Below are 24,701 nucleotides of genomic sequence, written 5' to 3' on the forward strand. Positions count from 1 at the left end.
TTAACCACTTGGCTTAGCATAAAGACTGGAAATAGGTAAACAGCTAACCTTATAGGTAACAAAATCCATCCCCCAACACGTCTATAACTCACTAATTACCATGATTTTATCTCTTCTGTCTAATCTGTTCTGTGTGTGGTTTTACTCCTAGATATGTGCTCATGTACAGCAACTGGGGCTGTCAAATTATACATTTTTTTCAATCACAAGTAATCACAGAATTTTGATTATCAATCAAGATTAATCACATTTTTCACATTAATAACATGTTTTAATTAGCAAGGTAAAGCAGTTCTTACTAGACTGTCGTGATTAGGAATCAAATTACAGAAAAAAAAACCCTGAATGGGACTAGCATGAAGTGGACATGTCTGTAAAGTTGAGACTCGTGGGTACCCATAGAACCCATTATCATTCAGACATCTTTAGGTCAGAGGTCAGGGGGCCCCTGTGAAATGACCGTGCCATATTTTATTCACCAAAATTTAGCCTAACTTTGGGGCATTATTCAGCCCCCTTCCTCAAAAACTGGACATGACATGGTACCACTGGATTCCTCAGGTCTGCCAGTTTTAGGTGATGCCATTATCATCACTGTAACTTTAAACCGATACAGCCTCTTAAAGACAGGAATTTCGGCTGGCAATTAATGCGATTATAAAACAATATAATGGGTTGTGTACGGACCTTAATTGCATCACACTTACTTACCTGCTCCTCTTCATCCCCTGTGAGACATAAAGCTTCAGTGAGCTCTTTTCTTTTGCATTTGGTGCTTGGCAGCACGTTGCGCCCCATCTTTTCCGCCTCGTGTCACAGTTCTGAGCCAGGTGGTTTTGGGCCCCCAGGTTTCCAGATCCATCTTATCTTATCCATCTTAAGGCAGCTCTTGTGATCCAGTCCTCATTCTTAGCACATGACGAGGCATCTCAAATGTCTGCAGGTCATTTCCTTGGTGATGCTGGGTGCTAACAATGTCACCCCATAAAAAGCATACTTTTACGGAAACTACAATCGCATCACAATTAACGTGTTTACGCTGACAGCCTTAATAACAACAAATTTTTGTTTTATTAATAAGCTTTAAAGGTACTAGCAGGAAGAGTTTGTTACTTTTTGGTCAGAGCCAGGCCGGCTGGTTTTCCACTGATGTCAGTCTTTATGCTAAGCTAAGCTACTGGCTGTATTCGCAGGTCCAAAACACTGAACCCTAATGGAAACGGGAAATTCAGTCCAAAATCCTATTGGACCCAGTAATTATAAAACACACTTACCCAATCTGATCTTGAGTGTATATTTGGACCTGAGAAACATGGTGGTTATAATTCATACAAAAGGTAACATCCTTGGGCAAGACTTTGAATCTCAAATTGCTCCCATTGGCTTTGTCAATGGGTGAGTGGTGCTTATATTGTAAAGCGCTTTGAACTGTCACTAAGACTCGAAAAGTGCGATATAAATGCAGTCCGTGTACCGTCTTGTCATCTGATCTTAAGTCAGCCTAATCATTGCGCAAGTTACACACACACAGTGCCTTTGCAGTGCACTTCTCTCATGATCACAACTCATCACAGGGTCTTCTTGGATCTGCTCGGGTATTACACATAATGAGAGAAGAGAAATACCACCAGCACTCTTAAGACTTCATTTATTTAGGGCGATCATGGACACAAACCCGTTTCAGCTAACAAGCCATCTTCAGTGTGACAAACCAAAAAAGTCACATATAATATATAAAGAGGTGAGATTCAACCACAATTAGAATTGGCAATACATAATTAATTGATCAGAGCCATCTGTGGATGGATGGACTGTAAATTCATACCCTGTCACACAATAGAAGGAGTGTCCATAATAATAATCAAGAGAGAAAAAGCAGCAGCCGGTCTGGAAACATGTAGCATAAGACTTAAAGTAAGCGTTTATATGCATATCCATAAGCATAAATATATGAATGTACATTAAATGTATAACCCTAATAAAGAAATAAATCATGTTTAAAAGATCCCTAAAAAGCATCTTATATACAAGAATAAATGTATCCAAACCATCACTTAGTAAAAGGCATTAAAGACCCATAAAGGGAAGATGGATACTAAGGATAGCGATTAAAATGATCTAGAATGTAACATTAATGAGAGGGCTCAGAAAACACCAAACTCAGGAAAAAGTGTATTCAAAAAGGAATAACACATATTATCACACATAACGGTAAACAGACCAAAGACCCACAGTAATAGAATGGGACGCAACCCGGACTGAACATAAATCGTGGACCCATACCTGTACGCGTGAAGACCTCCTCTGTGCACTTATATTAAATATAACCAACAGATGGGAGAGTGGTACCAATCTTCTCATCTAACTCTTGGCAAGAGAGCAAATAACCATATTTTCCCAACTGTGTAACTGTTCTTTTAAAAACAGATATCTTCCCTCAGTAGCTGAAAGTTTGACTGTGAAACACAGCGTGCAGGAACTCATCCTGCACTGAATCAGGACTGCTGGGATGCTTTGTGCTTTTTTTCCTCCTCTTGGATGAGAAATGGTGGAGAGACCTGGAGGGCGGCGATGCCCTTCTGTGTTTGATGGTGCCAAGAGGAGCTCTGCTCCCTCTGCCCCACGGCCATCACTCACTCACAGGAGATTATTTAAAATAATGTGCTGAGGAATTTTTTACTCCTTCAATCAATTCTCCCATTTCAGCCCGCTGCCGACCGATGGGAGGCCAGGCCAGTTTTTTCTGGCCTCCCTTGACTGCCTGCCAAATGGAACAATTGGTTACGATCCATCACCAGCGGTTGCCAGAGACGAAATAAAGACATTCCTCCCATCATCCCTCATCTCTCGCTGTCACTGATGGGTTAGCGGGAATAACTACTGTGCTTTTTTTTTCCCCCTCTCATGTTCAGCAGGAAAAATGGTTTTCTGCTGATGTGTGTACGCTTGCAGGTTTCTCTGTATGACACAAAGAGGCACTCAGGTTATGAAATTTTAATGACTAGATTGTAACAAACGCTGGCGATGTCATTGACTGGGGGAGGAATTGTCCTATCCGCTGGCCGGGCGCCAGACATTTCACCCCCATTTATCCCGGCTGATATAAATATAGCAGATCTGAAAAATAACCTTTCCCGCTCTTTCCTGAGAGCAAAGAGGACAAGCCGTTATTGTTCAGCCTGATGTGGCTTCCTAACAGGCAGACATGAGCGCAGATTCTCCCTCTCTAAAACCACATAACTGCACAGAGAAACAGCGTCCCGCGGGCCTGGAGCCTGTGGAGCGAGCTGGAGTGGCCCCTCCCATCGCTGTTATTACTTCTTCACTGTATTGTTTGCACTCTTCCTGTGGTCTGATATTGCTCGAATTGAGCTACCCTATCACACTCTGGAGAGCATTTGACTTTGAAGAGTCTAGTTTATGCATGAAGGTAAAAACAGATTATAAAAAATGTATCGCTGTGTACTCACAGTCACACTCGTTGCTCATTTTCCTGAAATAAGAGTGGAGGAGCAGTTGGGTGCGCTGTATAATCACAAGTCATCTTTTACCACAGGGCATTGCTCTCATCACCTACTCTGGCACTGCTGTATATACTGTAATTTCTCCACAAGTGTCAGTTCATCCAAATTACAAAAAAAACCAAAACATTTCTCTTGCAGTATCATTTTGGTTTTATTTGTCCAGTTTTAGAGATATCCGCCCTCTGTCTTTAGAAATTTGTGCCTCAACTACAAAACAGTGGAGCTCAATGGAATTATGGTGGAATCCAGAAACATCTGTTTTCAGCAACAATATCTTTACTTTGACTAATACACAGAGTTTAATAGAAACATGTTTTAGATTAAAAACTATCCACAGCGAGGTGGATTGTCCAGTGTATTTTTCAATGCTATCATTTGGCAAACAGGTCAAACAGCCCATCCATGCTGAAAGCATTTTTAGAAGCATTAATGACGTTCGTCACTTGGTTTGCAACTTTATGAAATTTAATGGAATGATAACTGAATTAGAAAAAAAACACTCTTTCGTGGTCTATGGTTTATTATTATTATTATTATTATTATTATTAATTATTATTAATATTATTATTTATCAGTTACAATGACCTGTAAAGGATTTTTTCGGGGGGGGAGAAAACATACAAAAAAAGGCAAAACAAAAATAAATAGACAATAATAACAATAAATTAAATAAGGACAAAAAAACACAATTTTAACCAAAAAAGGCAGATACATTAAGAAGAAGCTGTTCACTTAGATTCAATATAGCCTAAACACACGGGAGAAGTTAAAATAAATTAATGAATTTTTTTTTATTTAATAAAAGTATTTGTAGATTGTCCGGTCACATAATTTTTCAACACTGTAGATAATAATAATAATAATAATAATACATTTTATTTATAGATCGCTTTTCACAATGCTCAAAGATGCTTTACAGGGAGAAAAACAAAGTCAATTAAAATCAGTTAAACATACTGAAAATAAAAAGATCAATAAAAGCATGACAGACAGGCATGAAATGTAGGTAAACCAAACATTAACATCTCGAAGGGGTTCAGGGAGATAAACAGATGTGCGCGGTATGATAACCATCAATGTTCATACCATGGCATATTTTTTTTATTTATACTGTTGCAACCATAGTCGGGCATTTCACGGAAAGCTTCCATTTTATTAAAGGTATCAATCCACAAATATCTGGTGTGGCTGTGTTTTGAGCTTATTTACTGTTTCTACATTGACTGATCACTTCCCAGCCTGTCTGTGAGCGTGCTGTTTCACTACAGGCAGATTCCCCTCGCTCGCTTTGGTGAGCGGGAAAATCAATGAATCAATACATAAGAACACTGTTTATTTCTTCCCATGGGGCCAACATGAAAACACTTTTGGTTCAGTAAATTTCTACTGTTAGTCAGTGCTGTGAGGGCAGGTTCGTGCTGCTGACAGACAACTGAGACTTTTATGGAAGACATAGTCGGCATGGGTTGGATGACAGGACAATTGGGCGCTGCTCAGAACTGGCTTAGGTCCCTCTTCCAGTGGGGATTCCCACTAAGGCGTATATCATGTAATTTTAACATCCCTGTTTCAATTATGGCTGGATATCACTGCTGCATGTCATCTCCAATTGCTAGCGCCTCACTTTTCCTGTCTCTAACATCAAAGCTGTTAGGTAAAGGCAAAATGCTAAGACAAAAAAATCCAAAAAAAAAAAGGGAAAAAATCAATTTCTCAGTGCTTCAAGCATCACAAATGAAATGTTAATGGATTCCACTATGTTACTGGGATTTCACAATAAAAGCTGAACTTGAGCAGTACAGCTCTGGTGGAGCTGAGAGGACAGCTGACTGACAGCAACATTCATTGGACAAAAGTAGTTTAGGGCAGGTGACCTCGATGAGGAGTATACAGAAAGAAAGCAGCATATTTATTCATTGATTTTTATTGTCCACAGTATTTTGCGTGGATTGATAGATTTAAAAAATTTGAAGAGAATCTGTTCTGTGAGTCAGACAAGTGATGAATGTCAAAAACACTTTGTGTGTGTGAAAGAGGAGACGTACTGGAAATACTAAAACTATTTTCAGCGGCCTCCTGGTCAAAACAACATTCTCAGATACTGTTTTTAATCCACTGTCTGTGATACAATCTTGTTGTCACATTTCAGAGGACAGATCATAACCTTGACCCCCTTCCTCTCCTATAAAGTGCCGGAGCAGCCTGGATGCATTCACTCACTGCCTCAGCATTAAACTGTTCACACAGCATCTGCAACAATAATGAAAAATGAGGCGCTGACAATGACACTGCAGTCCTCGCTTTTCAGTTTGGCCAGGCTGAGTCATAACATATTGATGTGTTTGTTTTGTTGTTTTTCTGCTTACTTATATCCATGACGCCGACTGTTTTCCCTCCACTGTGTTAAATCTAAAAGTGAAATAAATGCTGACTCTTTGTGTTCGAACTGTCTGCTCCTTTTTCTTCTTCAGTGCCGGCAGCTTTGACCCTCGACCCCATCACAGCCCACCAAAGACTGATCCTCTCAGACGACTGCACAATTGTAGCCTACGGGAATCTTCATCCGCAGCCCCTTCAGGACTCCCCGCGGCGCTTTGACGTGGAGGTGTCTGTTCTGGGCGCGGAGGGCTTCATGTCAGGCGTCCACTACTGGGAGGTGATGGTGTCGGAGAAGACCCAGTGGATGATCGGTGTGGCACACGAGACAGTCAGCCGCAAGGGCAGCATCCAGATCCAGCCCAGCCGTGGCTTCTACTGCATCGTTATGCACGACGGCAACCAGTACAGCGCCTGCACCGAGCCGTGGACCCGCCTCAACGTAAAGAGCAAGCTGGAGAAAGTGGGGGTGTACCTGGACTACCACAAAGGTCTGCTCATCTTCTACAATGCAGACGACATGTCCTGGCTCTACACCTACCGGGAGAAATTCCCCGCCAAGGTCTTTCCTTACTTCAGCCCGGGCCAGAGCCACGCCAACGGCAAGAACGTGCAGCCGTTGCGAATCAACACTGTACGCCTTTAAGAGCTGCACACATCTGTGTTCGCGATTGTCCTGACAGACACAGGTCTTGCGTAGGTTTAAAAAAATGTTCAAGAAATCAATTTAAAACAGTGTTTAATAGGGTGTTTGAAATGTTTATTTCAGTTACAGTTCAGTTTAAAGTTGTGCTTGATGTTGCTCTTCAAACCTGCGCTGTTATTTTTGTGTGACTTGAAACGACTGTACGATAATGGCCTGCACTTGAGCCTCATTCCACATCCCAAATTGAAATGATGACACTAAATGGAGACAGAGGGACCCCCGGGCTCCTCTGGGGTCTGTTGGCAGTGATGTAAAAAAAAAAAAAAAGTGATTCCCGGGCCCACCTTGCACACTCCCAAGGGGCAACGTCGTTGTCTTTATCAAGCTACAGGCTTGTCAGACTTGATATCTCCTCTCTGTCCAGGCAAGAGGACACTGAAGACTGGTCACTTGTCGTCTCTGTGCTGTACAGTTGGCTTAGCTTTGTGTGTGGAATGTGATCGACAGCACTCGGCTCTTTTTTTTCGGCTTTTGTTTGGCCCGCAGTCCACCTTGAACTTGTCAAGTCTGTTTGCACTTTTAACTTCTGTCTGAGACCATGGTCTCGGTTCCTCCTGCAGCTCACATCGGCCCTGTTTGCACCTCATAATTACATCTGTCCTTTGTGATCGGATCACAAGTGGACAGCTCTAAGTGCACGTGTGAATGCACCACACGCATCCCCAGCATGTCTTCAGATCTGATCGCTCACGCTGCATTCTGGGGCAGTCTGGGCCAAATGTGGCCGCCTACTCAGCTGACGTCCTTGCTTATCGTGTACCTCAAAACTGTCTGTCAGTGCAGTTACACAGATAAAGAGCTGAAGAGTCATCTTCAGAGTCACTCTTTCCTGTTTTATACTGTCCATACTCTTCACCCAGCAAAGGGTCAGTTCATCATCTGTGCAGTGAGCACAAGCTTACAGCAGCAGCAGATGTTACTGAAACAGCTCGACTCTTGAACCTGATAATAATAGATAGCTAGCATTAGTCCCGTAATGCTAATAGTTAGCCCTGTCGCTAGGGCTGGGTATCAGTAATCAATACGTTTAAGATATCATCGGAAACAAAAAAACTTGGTACAAAGTGGTATTAAAACATCTCCAGTCAAATGATCGATCCTTAAACAGCTTTTCGCAGGTGAAGAGCTCACTCAGCTGCAGCTTCAATTTCTTTGGTCACCACACATCAAAACCTAAATTCAACAATATATCAATGTCTAACAACACTGGTGGCCAGCTGGGTAGTTTTAAAAGGATAAAATAAAGAGATGTTGGGTCAGTTGATCAGGTGCCATAAAGTGAATGTTGTTTCTCTCTTTCTCTCTCTCTCAAATTCAAATCCAAAGTTGCTTTGCAAAACATAGTATTGCCAAGTATTACATGTTTCACAAATATAAACATTTTAACATTACATAATGCTATATCAGTGAACTATAAACAGTAGTATATTCTCTCTCTCTCTCCTGATTGAAGCTAATAACAGCCCAAGCTATTACTGAAAATTTTATGTTTTTTGGGGAGTTTTTCCTTTGTCGATGTGAGGGTCTAAGGACAGAGGGATGTTGTCTGCTGTAAGGCCCTCTGACGCAAACTGTGATTTGTGATAAAGGGCTTCGTAAATAAAAATTGGCTTGATTTGACTTGACCCCCTCTAACGAATGAAGAACTCCATTGATATCAGTATCGCTTCAAAAGCATTGGTATCGTAGTTTTCTAAATATTACCTGGCAGGCTCTTCACGACTGTCCCCAGCATGGAGCTCCCAGCACTCCCGCAGATGTTGTCTTCTAGTTGCGCTCGTCTCATTATCATTACAGAGAGAGAGAAAGAAAGAGAGACTTGCTATTAACAAGATCTACTCATTTTAAAAGGTAAATGCTGAATGTGTGCACAGGGTTTCCCACACATTCATTGATTTGTGGCACACTGGAACAATGTACGCATCCGCCACCACATACCGATATATATTGTCCAGTGTCTCTCTCTCTCTTTCTCTCTCTCAAATTCAAATTCAAATCAGCATGGCATGAATGTTTGTCACATTGTTGCCAAAGCATAACAGATTATTTAATTATTACACACATTACAGTAATATATTTTATTTTATTTATTTTCTCTCTCTCTCTCTCTCTCTCTTGCTGAAAGAGACAACTTTCTGGTGGAGCAGAAGACCACCAAGAGCAGTAAGAATGAGACTTCACTTTTGATGATTTACATATTTTTTGTATTGTCCATCCTTTTTTCCATCATACTTTAGATAAAAGCTGCTGCATTCCCATCAGAAACATGCACACCGCAGGTCAGCGCAGGGTCTGACCTGTTTAACAGCAAGCAGAGCAAAGTTGGCTTTCACTCACCTCCGCAGCTGCTGCTCCTCTAATCCATTGATCTAATGTAACCAGCTTGAACAATCCTACCAAAAGTTGATTGTAATGAAGACTTGAGTGTGATTATTAAATAATCTGTTCCTCAATTATCCACTCTGAGATGCAAACTCAACAAACTGCTGCTGAAGTGAAACAAAAGAAAAGCTTTTTCTTGCACTGTGCTTACAGTCTTTGCTGAGCCCAAATACCTAAAATCTTTTTTTGGGGGGAAACATCGGTTCTTATAGCACAATTAATCTCCCGCTATGTTAAAAACAACAAAGTATTATCAGAAGTGATCACCCGAGACATGTGTGGAGATGCATCCTAATGCGAGGCGTGCACAGACAGCTGTCAGCTTGTGATCGGTTCACCCAAGACGCTTGATAATACCAGGTGCAAACAGGCTCATCCATGTGTGTCTGCTCAGTCTTTATCATTGTTAGGAAAGCTTGTTCTGTGTGTGCCAGTGATTATCCACATCACCTAAAACAAACTACAGGAATCAAAAAGTAATTCATACGCTGCCGTCCGTATCCACTGCCCAGTCCTACCCACAGTGTGGTGATAAAGTCTGTCCGGAGGCGGAAGTTGTCCAGAAATATGCTGCTACTGATGGAGTAAGGACTTGCATGTTTGTATATAAATTATCACTGGTTAAAAGAAATAAGTCGCTCATTGTGCCGTTGGCTCGTGTTGAGGTTTCCACTCCAAAATCACAATCAGCATACATTATACATGTACCAGTGGGTGTTTTTTGTCCACTACAGTGTTGAATTTGAGCACATTTCTGCCCTCAGTCATGTTTGATCATTTTATCTTCAAATCAAAAGAATATTAAATCGTGCTGTTTGAGTAAAAGCTCCTCAGATGAGAAAATCTAAAAGGTTAAAGATGAATCATTGCTCAAAAAGACACCAAGAATTTGCTTTTATTTGAAGTCGTATCATTTATGTCCATGAGGCCTAGCTGGAAAATGGCAGTTATCAAGGAAAATGGTGAATGGCGCTAATTGTGCTATTCCTAGGACTGGCATTCTCAAGGCGGTTACATCATGACAAAATCATTGATAATTCCCCTGAGGCTCACCCATGTTTATTTCTTTGCCCCGCGTGCCTCAAGTGCTCTTGTTAATCATCAGTTGTACACAAGTCCTGCAGGATCCGCTCTAAGAGGCTCTGGTCACTCAGCCAAGTCCAGCATACTGAGAGATGCGTCTGTGGGTGGGTGGGCATGTGCTCGAGTGTGTTTGCGCGGCCTGGTTCAGCTATAATTTTAAATCCAGCTTTGGTTGTGCTTGATAAAGCCCATCTGGCCCTCTGAGCACACCCATGCAGCAGCCAGAAGTGATTATCGGGTAGAACTTTGGTATATCTACAGCAGCAAAACAACAAAAAAAAAACTTCCTTTGTCACTGTACATCTTTGCATTTGTGTGTGTGTGTGCGTGCGTGTGTGTGTATATGTGTGTGTGTGTTGTCTGTGTTGTCCATGTAAAAGAAAATTGGGGCAGTGCCCTTGTTTTTGTAGGATGTTATTCCGGTATGTGCAGTATGATGCAAACTGGGGTCAAATGGTGAGCATCTGCAGATTATTTTTGGAATTTGTTTTAACTCGTGCAGATCCGCAGGAGCCTGTTTCATGGAGAAACAAGGAGAGGAGACCTTTGTAGCTGAATAAAACTAAAGACAATCAGGATAACACTCATTTTACTTCTCTCTGATGGAGACTGTATTTATTGTCCTTGAGGAGTAAACACCAACAAACGCTTATATTTAACCCCAGTTTGCTGTGCTGCTGACTTCAGTGGAGTCTGCTTCATTACAGACTTTCAGTACGAATATTAAGAAGGAGATTATTGTAAGGTGGTAACTGGTGGAGGTGATAACGCTAATTGTTAAAATGATTTATGATAATAACTTTGACACTTTTAATGATTATAATGATGATTGTGTCTTTTGTCGATGGCCGCTGTGCACCCATCATTGTGTGAACACACTCGAGTGTGCTTTAGCTGCAGCTGAGGTTTGTGGGAAATGTTTTAATGTACAATAAATCACTGCGAAAATCAGTCAGTGTCTTTTTCTTCATCCTGTTTTAGATGTGTGCACCAACACAGAGGAGCATAAAAAAGAAAAAGAAAGGCCCCCACATGAAAAATAAAAAGAAAAATGTATAATCATTGAATCATTTATAATAATTACATATATATATATATATATATATGTAATTATTATAAATGATTCAATGATTATACATTTTTCTTTTTATTTTTCATGTGGGGGCCTTTCTTTTTCTTTTTTTCTGCATTAGGTAGTTTCAGTACTTAAGAGTACATTTTCCTGTTAATTCTTACTTTTACTTCAGTAACAATTTAAGTGCAGAACTTTTACTTGTAACAGATATTAGTACTTTCTCAATCCTTCTTCCACCACTGCATCAACAAAGCGAGCTAGAAAGCTACTTTTTGCTTCATAAAAAACAAGGGGTCGGGAGTTAACATGCTTAAAGGGTCACAGGCTAAAATGCCCAGTGTCAATTTGCTATTATACTTCTTGTGTAATGTTTTCAAATAGAGAACATGATGCATCGCATAACTACGACAGCAAGAAAATCAACAGTTGAAATCAAACCCCTCAGAAGGAAACATATGTGGGAGGAAGACGAATCCTCTTTGAAATGTAGGAAGGCTTTGCCTCTGCTTGTAAATACCTGCTCTGGTTCAGGAAGAGTTTTCGTGCCAGACGTTTTAGTTGAAATGTGCCAAACTCTCAGCCCTGCTAAGCCATCCAGCTGGGAGATGGGAGGTTGTGCACCCTTTTTATTACTGTTCCCTATTTTGGCATAGGCTGAGGCCCAGACATGTGACATTATGAATAACAAGATGTCTGCATGGGTTCAGTGTTCCCTCACTGCGGGTGAGCCGCCGCTTTCAATAGCTCCTCTTCATTTGCCATCTGTGACGCATTTGAATGACTGGTTGTTAAACTGGTGGGAATAAATTATTATACAGTTTGAAATCATGATGGAAAGTTAAGATCTGAGTCATGCACTGCGTCAAAAACCCAGAAAGTTTTTGGGGTTTTTTTTTGTAACTTTGTACCCTGCTGCTTTATCATTTCACACTCTGAAGTTGAGCTGTGTTGCATCATGATTACAGCTGTTCCACAGCAAACTGTGCAGTTTGAAGCCGAGTGCAGTTTATTCACAGCGGACCCCCAGGACAAGTGGCTTCATATCCTCAGCTTTTATTTGAGCTGCTTTTCTCCTCTTACTCCTGTGATTGAGACATTTATAACCGAGGAGAAGGTGTCCATCCTGTAATAGACATTTTTACCTGAGGGGAAAGTGTCCATTAAAAAGTCACTGAGCTCTCCTTTGAGAGACCCGTATCTGATTCCAATGTGATGTAGCCCTCCTGAGGCAGGAGTGTAAGGTTTTTAATCTTGTAAGTGATGGGAAAAGCAGAAATGAAGGCTCACTATTGCTATCACTTACAGTTATAGAACAAGAACTGCAGCTATAACGCTTATGGCACAAACCACTAGATCAATCATCCCTATTATTATACATGGTTTAGGAATATGTATCAGGTTAAACATTGCTCTGGGTTAATGGTTATATCAAAATACTAAAAACAAGCAGGTATTATAGTGCTGAAATATTTAGGAATATGTATTAGGTTAAACATTGCTCTGGGTTAACGATTATACCAAAACAATGAAAACAAACAGGTATTATGGTGCTGAAATACTTAGGAATATGTATTAGGTTAAACATTGCTCTGGGTTAATGGTTATACCAAAACAATGAAAACAAACAGGTATTATGGTGCTGAAATAATTAGTTGATTCATTTATCAGTTGAGGGATTAATCTCCAACTGTTTTGGTAATTTGTATAAATAATTCAGCAAAACCTGTCCTGGTTCCAGCTTGTCGGTTTTCTGCTTTTCTTTCTTTTATATCATTGAAAATAAGATATAATACGATTTTGGACTGTTGGTTGGAGAGTCTGATGATATTTTGTCAGACTAAACAATGTTTGGATTTAAAGATTGATTAAAAATAAAGATAGTTGAAGCTTCACACTCTCTAGTATCCTGGAGGGTGTACAACAGGCATATCCAAAGTTCAGCAGATCGATTATGAAAGGCCCGGGGCTTGTCTTTCAAAGTGTTGCCCACCATATTGGATAATCATAAAGTTCACTTTGCATTTTTTCTGTTAACCTCAAGATTGCAGGACTTTCATACAGCTGGAAGACATGCACCAAGTAGGAACTATGTGAGCAGAGTTAAAAGTGTTTTCATAAAATCAGGGCAAACAAGCACACAAGCAGTTACCTAGCAGCAGTAATTTTCTGCTAGGTAGCAGACGTGGCTACAGCAAAGAAGCGTGAAGTCAACAGCAAGAGCCGCTGTTTCCAGGAGCGCTGGAAAGTTGAAATACTTTTCACCGAGAGATTTAACAGTTGTATTGTCTCAATTCTGTGCGATTTTCTTTTTTTTTATAACCCATATAATGCAAGAAGCAGCTGGCCCTCAGGTATTTTCACATTATCTAATCTGGCCACCATTCAGCAAAGTTTGGACACTCCTGATGTACTGTATAGCCGTGATGATGGAGTTATCAGATTCCACAGAAAAAAAGTCCAAACTTTGACATAATGACTGTATGGAGATATATTTGTCTCAATATTATTTGTGTGAATAACTGATATTAATGTGTAATCTTTAAATACACAACACCTTCCACAAATACAAATTTTTGTACACTCACAAAACTTTTATTTTGCAAATATAAACGCATCTGCAAATACAAAAACAAATTCAACAACAACAAAATCTGGGAAAATATTTTTGCTATTTTACAAATAAATGAATTGGTAAATATCCTTCTGACATATACAACTTTTGAACAGATCTTTGTGAATCCAGTTTTTATTTGTAATCTATGCTGGCAGATTTGCATATTTATGCACACTAAACCTTTTTTTTTTATTTTTGGAATTTGTGTATTTGCAGGTATGTTTTATATTTGTAGAACCTTTTTTTAGTTGACTTTTTCTTGTATTTGTCTGTGTGTTTTATATATTAAAGTGTTTTATTTAACATATTACACATTTAAGATTGTCAAACTGATTGCACAAATAATAAGACAAATTTATCTCCATACACCAAGGACATTGCATCTTTGACTTGCTTTAGTAGTCCGTTTTAACCTACAGCATTAGCCTTTTTGTTTTGAGCACTATAGAGACATTATTAAATGAATATTAGGCTACCTCTAAAAACTTGTGCTGTGCAATTTAAAACTCTCTGAAATGATTCATCTGTCTGGGAGCAGTTAAAATACTTAAGGGTGTTCTAGCAATAAAACTAAACATCATACAGCTTCTCAATATTTTTAATGCCATTCCTATAATTAAGACATCAAAAAATAGATATCCCCAAAGACACAAAACCATTGCACTCATTAACCCTCTGTCTGTCTGAAGCAATAATTTGCTTTTGGATACATCTGGGCTTTAACAGTATCTTCATTTGTCCAAAACTAGCACTGCAGTCAGGAACGTGGCCCTCTCCTTTAATCTTGCCACAGTGTGCGCTGTGGTTTGAGTATCTGTCTGCACAGGTCTCTGCTCTTTGAAAGAGGAGGTGTTCACTCAGCCCTGAGGCTCCGTCTGAGGCAAGACAACCCAAAAAATGCCTGCCTTTGTTTCCTGAATCCGCTTCATCCTTCTCCTGTTACCTCCCAAAGCTCATCTATCAAACATTTTAGGAGCTTGAAGGTCTCGGGTGTTAGTCGCTCTGAGTTGTACCGGAGTGCCCTCTGGCGTTGACTCCTGTGTCCCTGCTCACCTTTGGACCACAACACAGGACAGCTAAAGGCTTGACGGGTCCTGCATGTGAGTACGAGACAGCCGTGAGTTTGTGCAGTTACATCTCTTTGTATGATTTTACAGAAGCAGTGAGATCTTAAAGGAGAAGACTGCCACTCGTGTCGGTCTGTTAAATGTACCGTGACAAAAGCCACAGCCAGCAGACGCTTAGCTTTGGTTAAATTAGCATTTAGTCTTCCTCCACAGATAATAGCATCCACCCTACAGCACCTCCAAAATTCATCAGTTATCACGTTACGTCTCGTTTGTTTCAATCACTCATAAACGGAAGTTAATGAACTTTAAAAACTTGAAAAACCTGTGGTGGTGCAGTATATTAAAGGCTGATCTTTGAGTTGCGGTTGCCAGGCAACCAGCAGGAAGTCACTGCCAAGCAAGTGTAAAAACAAAGCTTTGGACGGATTAATAAACAGGTATAACGCACTCAAAAAACAGATAAAATCTCTATCAGCAAGCTTTAGAGGTGCTGGAGGGCTTGTTGACTTTTGCTAGGTCCAGGTTAGTTGTTTAAAGTTTTGTATTTTGCTAAGATGAGGTAACCTAAGCTATACTAAGCTAACCTAAACCAAGCTAACCGGCTGCTAGCTGTAGCTTTAAGGGTTATGTTTGTGACAGACAGTCCAGCATTCAAAACCCTTCATATCTGTAAGTGAAAGGACAAAAGTTACAAAGGTAAAATTACTTGTAATGTAAAACAAAAATGACGCTGTGAATAATATATTAAGTCTTGAGATGATTAATTCTTCACTATTTTTTGATTCACTTTTTAATAGCAGTTAAATTGTTGTTTTTGTCTGTTGCCACCTTGATATTGTTACTTTGATTGTTTTTACAATGTGTAGAACCTCCTTAAAAATCAGGATGACCAATCTCAAGGGGTTATCCTAAATAAAAAATACATTTGCATACCACAGTTGTTCATGGTATTAAAACCACTAACAGATTAAGTGAATAACATTGACCAACTTGTGATAATGCAGCGTTCTGATGGGAAACCTTGGGTCCTGGTATTCATTGACTTGTTGGGTGTCAACTAGCTTACATGGTAGAGTGGATGCCCCATGTACAAAGAATATGTCTTTGTTGCAGTGGCTGAAGGTTTGACTCCAACCCTGCTCTCAGCACTTTGCTGCATGTCACTCCAGCTCTCTCCCCCCTTCTCGCTCAATCTGTCTTAACTAGTTAAGTAACAGAAGTGGAGTAAAGAGCTAAACATTTCTACCTGAAATGTAGTAGAGCAGAAGAATAAATGGAAAAACCCAAGTAAAGTAAAAGTGCTTTAAAGTACAACAGTTGACTAAATGTACTTGGTGACTTTTTCACCTCCAGTGAGTAGTACAATCCTTTGAACACAGCTGATTTAAAAACAGAGATGAAACTACAAAGAAGAACAAAATCTGTGTTACACCCTCAAGTCACTCAGTATTTATTTATACATTGCTTTATGCAAGGTTTATGAGATGCAGCGTCAGCACACTTCATATTACTACTTTCAAAACACTGTTTGCCCCTGGATTAGTCTTATTGACGTTTGAAATGTTCGTTCTATAACCCATTGTGTAATGACAAATCGCTGCAGATCTTAAGGCTCTAAACAATACAATAAGACCTTCCAGACGTCTGTTTCAGTCTGGTTTAGAGTCTTTCTGCGGAGCACGCCTCAACCTGCCTCCTCAGCACCTTTCAGCAGTTTCCACATATTACTCCTCCCACAAAAATGGCTGCTCAGAAATGCTTATTTACATTGTATAAGAACCAGTGTTGACAAGCAGATGTGCTGTCTCCATACGTGCAACAACAATCTGATGATCCTGTTGCAAACAGCCTCCAATCAGCATCCTATTTTCCTTCTCACTAGTCTTGTCTTAAACAAGCCTTTCATTGTGAGAGGTGGATGTGTAACTGGTGATGGCTGCGGTTGGAATTAAAGATTTGATGCACAGCTCCAGCAGAGCCTCTATAGTCCTGATCAGAAGTATGTTCACACTGAGGTTTAGAGGCAGCACAAAGATGAAGAGCACACTCACGAACCCTATCATTACATTCACCCCTGGGCGGGGAAAGCCCCAGTGTCGCCACCCAGTTTGGCTCCTGTATTGTGAGCCTACATGGTCCTCCGTTATAAATGTCAGAGGTACACCTCTCTTTGTCCTCTCCTGCTCCTGTCCTCCTCTCTCCACAGACAAGCACTCGGGGGAGATGAGGACAAAGTCTCCATGGTGATGCTCCGACATCTGCACCCTGTTCCAGGAATACGCTCTGTGAACAGTGCAGCTGCTCTCTGTTTTCTCTGGGTCAACACACTGTGCTGGCTCTGACTCTGACATCCCAGGGTTCACAGACTTGGAAGGTGCAGGAGACAGTGCTGGAACAAGGTCTTCCAAGCAACTGTCGCAGTTATTGTTAACGCCATGTTTCTCTCTGTGTGTTCTTGTTGTCTGCGCAGGGGCCCGGTGTCGTCTATGCAGGCCCATGCTCGTGGTCAGGAGGAGCAGGAGGAAGGAGAGGAAGGCCATGCCCCAGCAAGGATTCACAGTGCTGGGCATGGGGCTGAACAGGTTGGGCAAACATCTGATGAGAGAGTTGGTTGTGTGCAAACAGGCAGCAGCCCACACTTCCTCCCGCTTCCATCGCCACCTGACATTGAGGGCGACGACGACCCACACTGACAGGCAGCAGAGGTAACTGACAGCATGAGACAGTGTCTTTTCTCTGTCTTTGTTGTCTTTGCTCTCCCCCTGCTCTTCCACAGTTGCCTCCCCGGCATAACAATGTTGTCCATCAGAGCCCAGTCTTTGACTCGCTGTTCTTTGAGCGATGACAGAGTGAGGCCACAGCAGTCTGGTCAGAGTCTCCACAGCAATCAGAGGTGTGGTCAGGAGCAACACGGTACCATATGTGTGGCTCAGAAAGAGCAGGAAGCGCAGGGCAATGACATCACCGAGCGGGGCCAGCTCAGTCAGCCAGGATTCAAATATGTGAAGGAAACTCAGAAAAACTGTGGGAGAAGAAAGATAAAGTGTCAGTGAGTTAGGGGATTGGATTGGATTAGAGCAGTTTCTCCAAGCAGCAACCTCTGAGGCTCAAAATGAAGCCAAAGTGGAAGTGCCAAAAACTCATCAAATGGCCACTTGAGGCTGGTTCCAAAACAGAGGAAATCCCCACAGACACCCGTGTTAAAATGCCCAACTCTACAGCAAAAATAAACATGTTTACAGCCTGCTACAAAAATTGGAATTGTTTGCTATAGCTAATTTAAACACTCATAGTAACAGCACAGGGGTTGGATCTTTATGCAAATCACTCATTTATATTTTATTAAGGCCCAAAATTATGCATATTTAAGGTTGGGCTGCTTGATTGACAGGCTGTCAACAAATCTTTGCTACCAGCCGCTACAACCTGTGAGTCAGATCCACCCCTCAATCCTCCACAGCTACAAACTCTCAAGCTCTCTTCTAAGTATGACTCTAACAACACCAGAGCATCATTGGCTAAAATGCTGAATCCGATGCTTCAAAACCGCAGTCATCAAACCAATGTGTGATATCACAGTGGCTACATCGTTTATTTATTCAGTTTACTTCAACCAGGGGTTCATGAAAAGATCGTGGAGCAGCTCAGCTAATTTCAAAAATAAAAATAAAATGAAGGATTTTGGATGGATGGATTTTGGAAGGATTTGAAGGATGAAGGATTTTCCGAAAAAGCAATGTATAGGCTGATCACTTATGACCTACATGACGTAGTTTCTCTCGCCCCTTTCCTGTCACTCTCTAGCTGCTCTGTAATGAAGACCATAACAGCCCTAAAAATAATCTTAAAAAAAGAAGTTTGTCGCAATGTGTTTGTATGCAGAAACCTTTCTCTGCTTGTATTTCATTTTTTATTATTCTAAGTTGAGGATGTTTCTGGGCACAGTGCACAGGTGAAGTTGGGACTATATAAAATTGTAGCAGATAGGTGCCACACTGAAAGCAGCAGGCATCCAAGAGCAGGATACAAAAATCGTAGACTCAGTGCTGAAACACATTGGCAAAATGTCAAGTGAAAGAAGCGTGTTTTTTTTCTGGGGTTGGTTTTCACCTTCATGCACCGTACCTCCCATATCAGGTGTAATTTTTAATATAACTCATCTGTTTAAATTTTATAAAGGCTTAAGGTTACGTATAATTAAGGGTGAGGTCACTTTGAAAGACAGGCTGTCAGTAAGGCATTGGCTCGAGTTCTCAGTCAGATCCACTCCTCGATACTCCACTGTGCCTCTTTTCCAAATATGGGCACTTCAGGCTCTCAAAAAACACAATGGCAACAGCCGATATGCTAAACTCAAAGCTTCAAAACAGCAGCCTGCAAGCCAATGTGCAACATAACTGAAGCTACAGCCATTATTTTATAAAGTCTATGGTGGTTTAAAACTGTAACTGACAATTCTGGCTTAGTATACTTTTAAACCAAAAGTGACATTTTCAGATCACTATTTTTGTCCAGCCAACTCTCAAAAACCCAAAGTTATTCAGTTTACTAGCACATAGGACAAAGAAATTAGTAAAAACTCACATTTGAGAAGCTAAAACTAGGAAAGGTTTGACCATTTTTGCTTTAAAATGTTTAAATCAATTTCTTTCAGCTCTAATGCCTTGAATTAGAAATATTGTAACAATGTCCACTTTGATATGATTAAGTGTTAAATATAATCCTTAAATTCATTCAATAGAACATCTTGATGAAGTTCTTGAGCTCATCGGATATGCCCCGTCATGCCCTGATACTCACCTGTGACCAGGAAATCGGTGAAGACCAGGAGGCAGCAGCAGCAGAAGCTGACGAGACTGTAGGAGGCAGCCAAGGACGGCAGGAACAGGAGACTGCAGGCCAGTTTACACACACACAACACTGTCGCTCCTTCCAACACACCATCCATGACTGCAACAAGACAGCACATACACGCGGGTCAGTGTATCAAAAAACTGGTTTGCCCTGAGGTGGAGGAGCTCAGGAATGCGAGGCACTCTGCTGTCAGTAAACCACCCAACAATGTTAAATTAATCTGTATGAAATGTTTTCACATGATCTTTCCAGTGTCAATGAACGTTTCTGCCCCGTGCTGGCAGATCAATATTTTTGTTGTTTACATTAGTGGTGAACCCTGGACCAGACAACTGTTTACAATTGATCAAAAATCAGGGAAGTGATTCCTCCGCTGTCAACATAGTTAAATGAATTTCAAAAGTGATATCTAACAGCACCGATGAAAAACAAAGGCCACCAGACTTCTCAGTAATGTGGAACAGATGCAAATTCACGCACAGCCTCTGTTGCTGTAACCTGACTGTACATATTCCCCCCCCCCCCGACCATGATACTGTACTGTCAGACTGCTTCAACCTGTTGAAACTTTGTCACCATCACTGTCATGTGATCACAGTCTGAACATTCAAACTACATACAACAGAAATATGTGAATACAGATAAAAACTGCTGTGAAGTTCAGTGGTTCTTACCTGGACTCACAGGAGCCTTCAGTGCTGCATGTCAATATGAGCTTCAAATGTTTCATCCGTTGCCTTCACCTCCCCTTTTGCTCCGCCCTCATGGGGATAATGACCCCCCCCCCCTACCCTGTCGCCACCCCACCCCTTCTGTTGCTCCCTGCTGCACCTGGCCTGTGTGGAGGTGAGAGAGCATGTGCGTCTCGGAGGGTGTGGCACTGTTTGTACAGACAAGAAAACCTGTCTAACAACTAACTAACTAACAGTGAGAGATGCAAAGTGCATGTCTGTGTGTGTGTGCTTCCACGTGTGTGTTTGTGTGTGTGTGTGTGTGTGTGTGTGTGTGTGTGTGTGTGTATAAACTTGTTGACATCTGTTAACACGCTTGATAAAAGATGTTTCATTTTCACTGAGAACGTACAAACATTCCTGTGTTACACCCTCCTTGTTCAAACTACAGTATGTTTTTTCAAGTGTTTCAGAGTGTTTCATAAAGGAAGAATAGACTGTAGATCACATAACACATAACAACATAACAATATTCACGGTTTGAAATTCTTCATTTTAACCTCAGAGCCCATTAAAATGCTGTTCCCCATCATTCTTGAATCATAGAGGATGATGATCACTTTCGCTTCCTGTTTGGACAGATTTGATGGTCCTATTTAACCAACAGAGAAGAGGTGCATAACACATTATGTATCTGTATTGTTCTCCTTGGAAAGCTGCGTCATTATCTGTTCTCTGATTACATCTAAATGTCAGGTCGGTCACAAGACATCTTAATTTAGTTGCACCTCAAACTGAGCTTGACAAAAAACTTGTTTGAAACACGATGCTCTTCACAGATTGAATTTATGCAAAAACGTTTAAGTCTCTTTGTCTCTTTTAAGACTTTAAAAAAATCTAAAACGTTCACGCTGGAGCTTTTGATGCATCAGATGATCTTTTTCAGCAGATGGTGTTGTTTAAATGTTTAAATGTCCATTTTGTTCTGAGCTCTTTAAGGACTTTCTCAACTATGCTTGTTTGAAAGCAGATTTGTAAGTTGGTTGCTGATAAGTGTGATACTGCAGATAACAAGCTCACAAGCTACCGCTAACCTCGAGGTGAGGTTGCGTTTTTATGGTGTCTAGAATACACTCTGAAACTCATCTTTTAAGTCTTAAAAAAGCTCTGAAAAAAAAGAAATATAAACATCTAAAATCCCATGACAGCCAGGAAAACTTCATCTGCTGAGGAAGATCATGTAATACAATCCAAAAACTTTAGAAAAAGCTAAATGGACCTGGTCATGAGACTGCTTCTCAAAAACAGGAGGCTTACAGATATGTCTGTATGTACAAGACAAGGTTTTCCAACCGCATTTTCTTATCAGGGTTTATTGACTTTTTTTTTCTCTGATATACATGCACAGCAGGAAACAGGAAGTTATGCAAAGCAGAGCCAGATAAAGCTTGTAGACAGCAAAGATTTCTCTCCTTTTTTTTTTTGCTTTTTATGGGGATGGGGGGTTGCAAGATATGTTTTTCTTTTTTTTCGGTCTAAATAACCATATTTTCTAATCTTGTTTAATCTCACGAGAAAGCTGCAGCAGCTAAGGTTGTTTCTTTAAACAGAGTGAAAAAATTATGTGACGCACAGGTTTCCAGCGGATCCTTTTAAGATCTTCAAAGGCATTGAATTCATCCTAAAAATAAGGCCTCAGTTGGTACTAAATCAATATCTTGAATCAGTGTCTTAAGTCTTAAAATTGTTCAGATATGGGAAGCAGGATTTTATTCATCTTTTTTTCTGACACTGCAGATGATCCATTGTCTGCTAGCTAGCTGTTTCCTTACCCTAGATGACATAAGGGAGTGCACATTCAACAAAAGTAGGCTACTTAGCAGAATGGCTTAACCAGTGCAATGCATGTGAGGCTCAGTGTATTTTATGCAAAAAGGTTGTCCATCTTGGCACAATGGACAATGGGCATTGGAACAGTGAAATCCCACATGCAGACGAAAAACACAAAATTGTCAAGAAAACACACCAGCAAATGCCGTACATATTGTTCTGTTTTATCCTCAGGTCATGTTCTAGGTTAGGTAGTAAACACTTGTGCAAAATTGTCCCTAACCCTAAATAAGTGATATTGGTTTATGTTTTTTTCTTCAGTTTTGGTAATGGTAAAATTGTTCTAAAATTTCATTCAGAAAAGCATTAAAAAGTCTTAAATCTAACTTGCCGTAAGCTGTAGGAACCCCGCAAGCATTTTAATTGCCTAAACAGCAGTAAAGTCAGTTTTGTAAATGCAGTGTACCTTTTATTATGAGCAGGAAATCCTTGGAAATGTTTAAAAAAAAATCAGCAGTATGAATATAAACTGCTTGTATTTAATATTGCCTAGTGCTGCACTCAGTTTCTGCCTATCCTCCTGTCTATCCTCAGTCTGACTTATGTCAAAGATATGAGATGGAGTCATGCAGGATTTTGCATTTCCTTTGAATATGTAAAAAAATGTTTGAATGTGTGTGTATTACTTTGTATGTACATGTGGAAACACCGTGATGTTGGTAAGAAAGCAGCTATGTGTGCAGAGCTAAACAAAGAGAAAATGTTGCCTGCTCAGAAACTTAAACATGACAATAACAGGGTCAGTTTTTATGCCGATGATCACGTTCTATACAGGAATTCTTCACCCACAAAATTAAACTTTATACATCAATTATTAACTTGAATTTGTGAAGAATACCTTCCACATGCCTCCATGGTGAACAGAAAATCCAAAAAAGGTGAACATCCTTTGTTAGCTGAAGTCATTGGGGACCATGTTTAACAACAGCAGAACTATATTCCGTTTACAAACTCTCACATAACACATGCAGTATACTCCAACTCTCATTTTTTTCAGTCAAACATTTAGTACTTCCCAAACACCTGCATTTTCACTACAGCTTGATTTAAAACACTTCTTCCTCTGAGCAGCACGCCCTGAGAGTGCCTGAGCATGTGCATATAAGCTTGACTTGCGAAGATATCAAACACTCTACTCGGCCATGCAAGAATCTGTTTGTACAGATGTGCTTTAAATCATAATGTTTTCGTGAAAATGCATGTGTTTGGGAAGTACTGAGCATACAACAGGATAAATGAAGCTTGGATCGTACTGCACGAGTTGTGTGGGTTTGTAAACTGATGTTTTGATGTAGTTTTGCTGTTGTTAAACCCCCTATGACTTTCATCGAGAATGTTGACCTTTTTGTTACCATGAGGACATGCCAGAAAAACAAGTTGTCTTTAGGAACACAATGTAACACACAGTGAGTAATTGATATACAAAAAAAGATGAAAAAAAAATGTTAGTGTTTACACTCACTTGGCTGTTAAGGAGGCACAGCCAGTGAATCTAAAACAATCTAGCCATAATTTTTAATGTTTGTTTTTGCTTAAACTGAACTTGAAAAAGATGCAGGAGCACCCAGGGGTGAGCATGAAAGCTGCACAATGGGGTGTTTCTAATATAGTGTCTATAACATCTTTACTGATACAAATGGGGGACACAGGCCACCCCTGAAATCTGAGTGGTGCAATTCAGTCTTAAACCTGAGAGGCAATAAAATGCTAGAGTAGTGTCTAGCCTGACTTATTTTAAAAATAATCTGATACAAAAAAAAAAGATCAGGATAGTTTACTCATTTTTTTTGGCACTTTAATGTTTCTTTGTATTTTGTATTTGCTATTGTACCATTAACTTTTGGAGGAACCATTTATTTAAATAAGTATGTAAGCTTTATTTCACATTTGTGTGGGGTCACTGTGCTGTGGTATATTTATCTTTTAAACTAGAATATAAACAGAAATTGTGAGACACTGCAATGTTAGTAATTAAACTAGGTATGGGCAGTAGAGACAAAAATGTTAAATTAAAGCTATGCCAATATGTGTGCTTGCAGCAGAGCTCATACTTCCTGCCATCCCTCCATAAGTCAGTGCCCCACTTGGGCCAACCCAGTGAAAAATATCTGGATACAGCACTGTAGGAGTGGACAATATACAATCCTAATTCCCAAGAAGTTGTGAGACTGTGTTTTGTTTTGTGTTTTTAACTTTATTTAAACTGAATACAGCACAGGGACAAGATATTTGATGTCAAAGTAGATCCACTTTATTATTATTTTTATTGTAAATATACACTTAATCTTAATTATTTAAATCATTGCTGTCTGTTTTTATGTTGGTTTTGAACAGCATACCACATTTTTGGGGATGCTTTTTTGGGATGCTTTTGGGACAATAAAACCAAAGTACCACAAATTACAGCCTCCAAAAATGACCACAAAGTTTAATCAGCAACTCTCTAAAACTGTTTC

General features: G+C 40.2%; 2 protein-coding genes across 2 annotated transcripts in view; one reads left to right on the plus strand and one right to left on the minus strand.

Annotated features, from left to right (window-relative positions):
* The window catches only part of trim62.1 (tripartite motif containing 62, tandem duplicate 1), a 50,381-nt gene extending 39,566 nt beyond the window's left edge, over positions 1 to 10,815 (plus strand). Inside the window, exon 6 of the mRNA XM_042506726.1 lies at positions 5,996 to 10,815. Within this exon, the coding sequence (XP_042362660.1) occupies positions 5,996 to 6,546 (551 nt within the window). The 3' untranslated portion in view covers positions 6,547 to 10,815. The remainder of the gene's footprint in view (positions 1 to 5,995) is intronic.
* A 5,437-nt stretch (positions 10,816 to 16,252) lies between these two features.
* Positions 16,253 to 20,479, minus strand: LOC121950302. The gene is made up of 3 exons (XM_042496255.1): positions 20,359 to 20,479; positions 19,631 to 19,780; positions 16,253 to 17,852 (listed from the first exon to the last, which is right to left on the minus strand). Exons 2-3 carry the CDS (start codon positions 19,776 to 19,778, stop codon positions 16,720 to 16,722), a joined length of 1,281 nt encoding a protein of 426 aa, XP_042352189.1. The 5' UTR covers positions 19,779 to 19,780; positions 20,359 to 20,479; the 3' UTR covers positions 16,253 to 16,719.
* Positions 20,480 to 24,701: the final 4,222 nt, after the last annotated feature.

The sequence above is a fragment of the Plectropomus leopardus genome, chromosome 2 (assembly GCF_008729295.1).
Source record: "Plectropomus leopardus isolate mb chromosome 2, YSFRI_Pleo_2.0, whole genome shotgun sequence".
In the NCBI taxonomy this organism is placed as follows: domain Eukaryota; kingdom Metazoa; phylum Chordata; class Actinopteri; order Perciformes; family Serranidae; genus Plectropomus; species Plectropomus leopardus.

Bases quoted from the DNA above. Each gene is read 5' to 3' on its own strand.
- LOC121950302 (XM_042496255.1), bottom strand. From the start codon at position 19,778: ATGGATGGTGTGTTGGAAGGAGCGACAGTGTTGTGTGTGTGTAAACTG. The intron at 17,853-19,630 runs GTGAGTATCAGG...CTTCTCCCACAG, and splicing joins CACCGATTTCCTGGTCACAG to TTTTTCTGAGTTTCCTTCAC.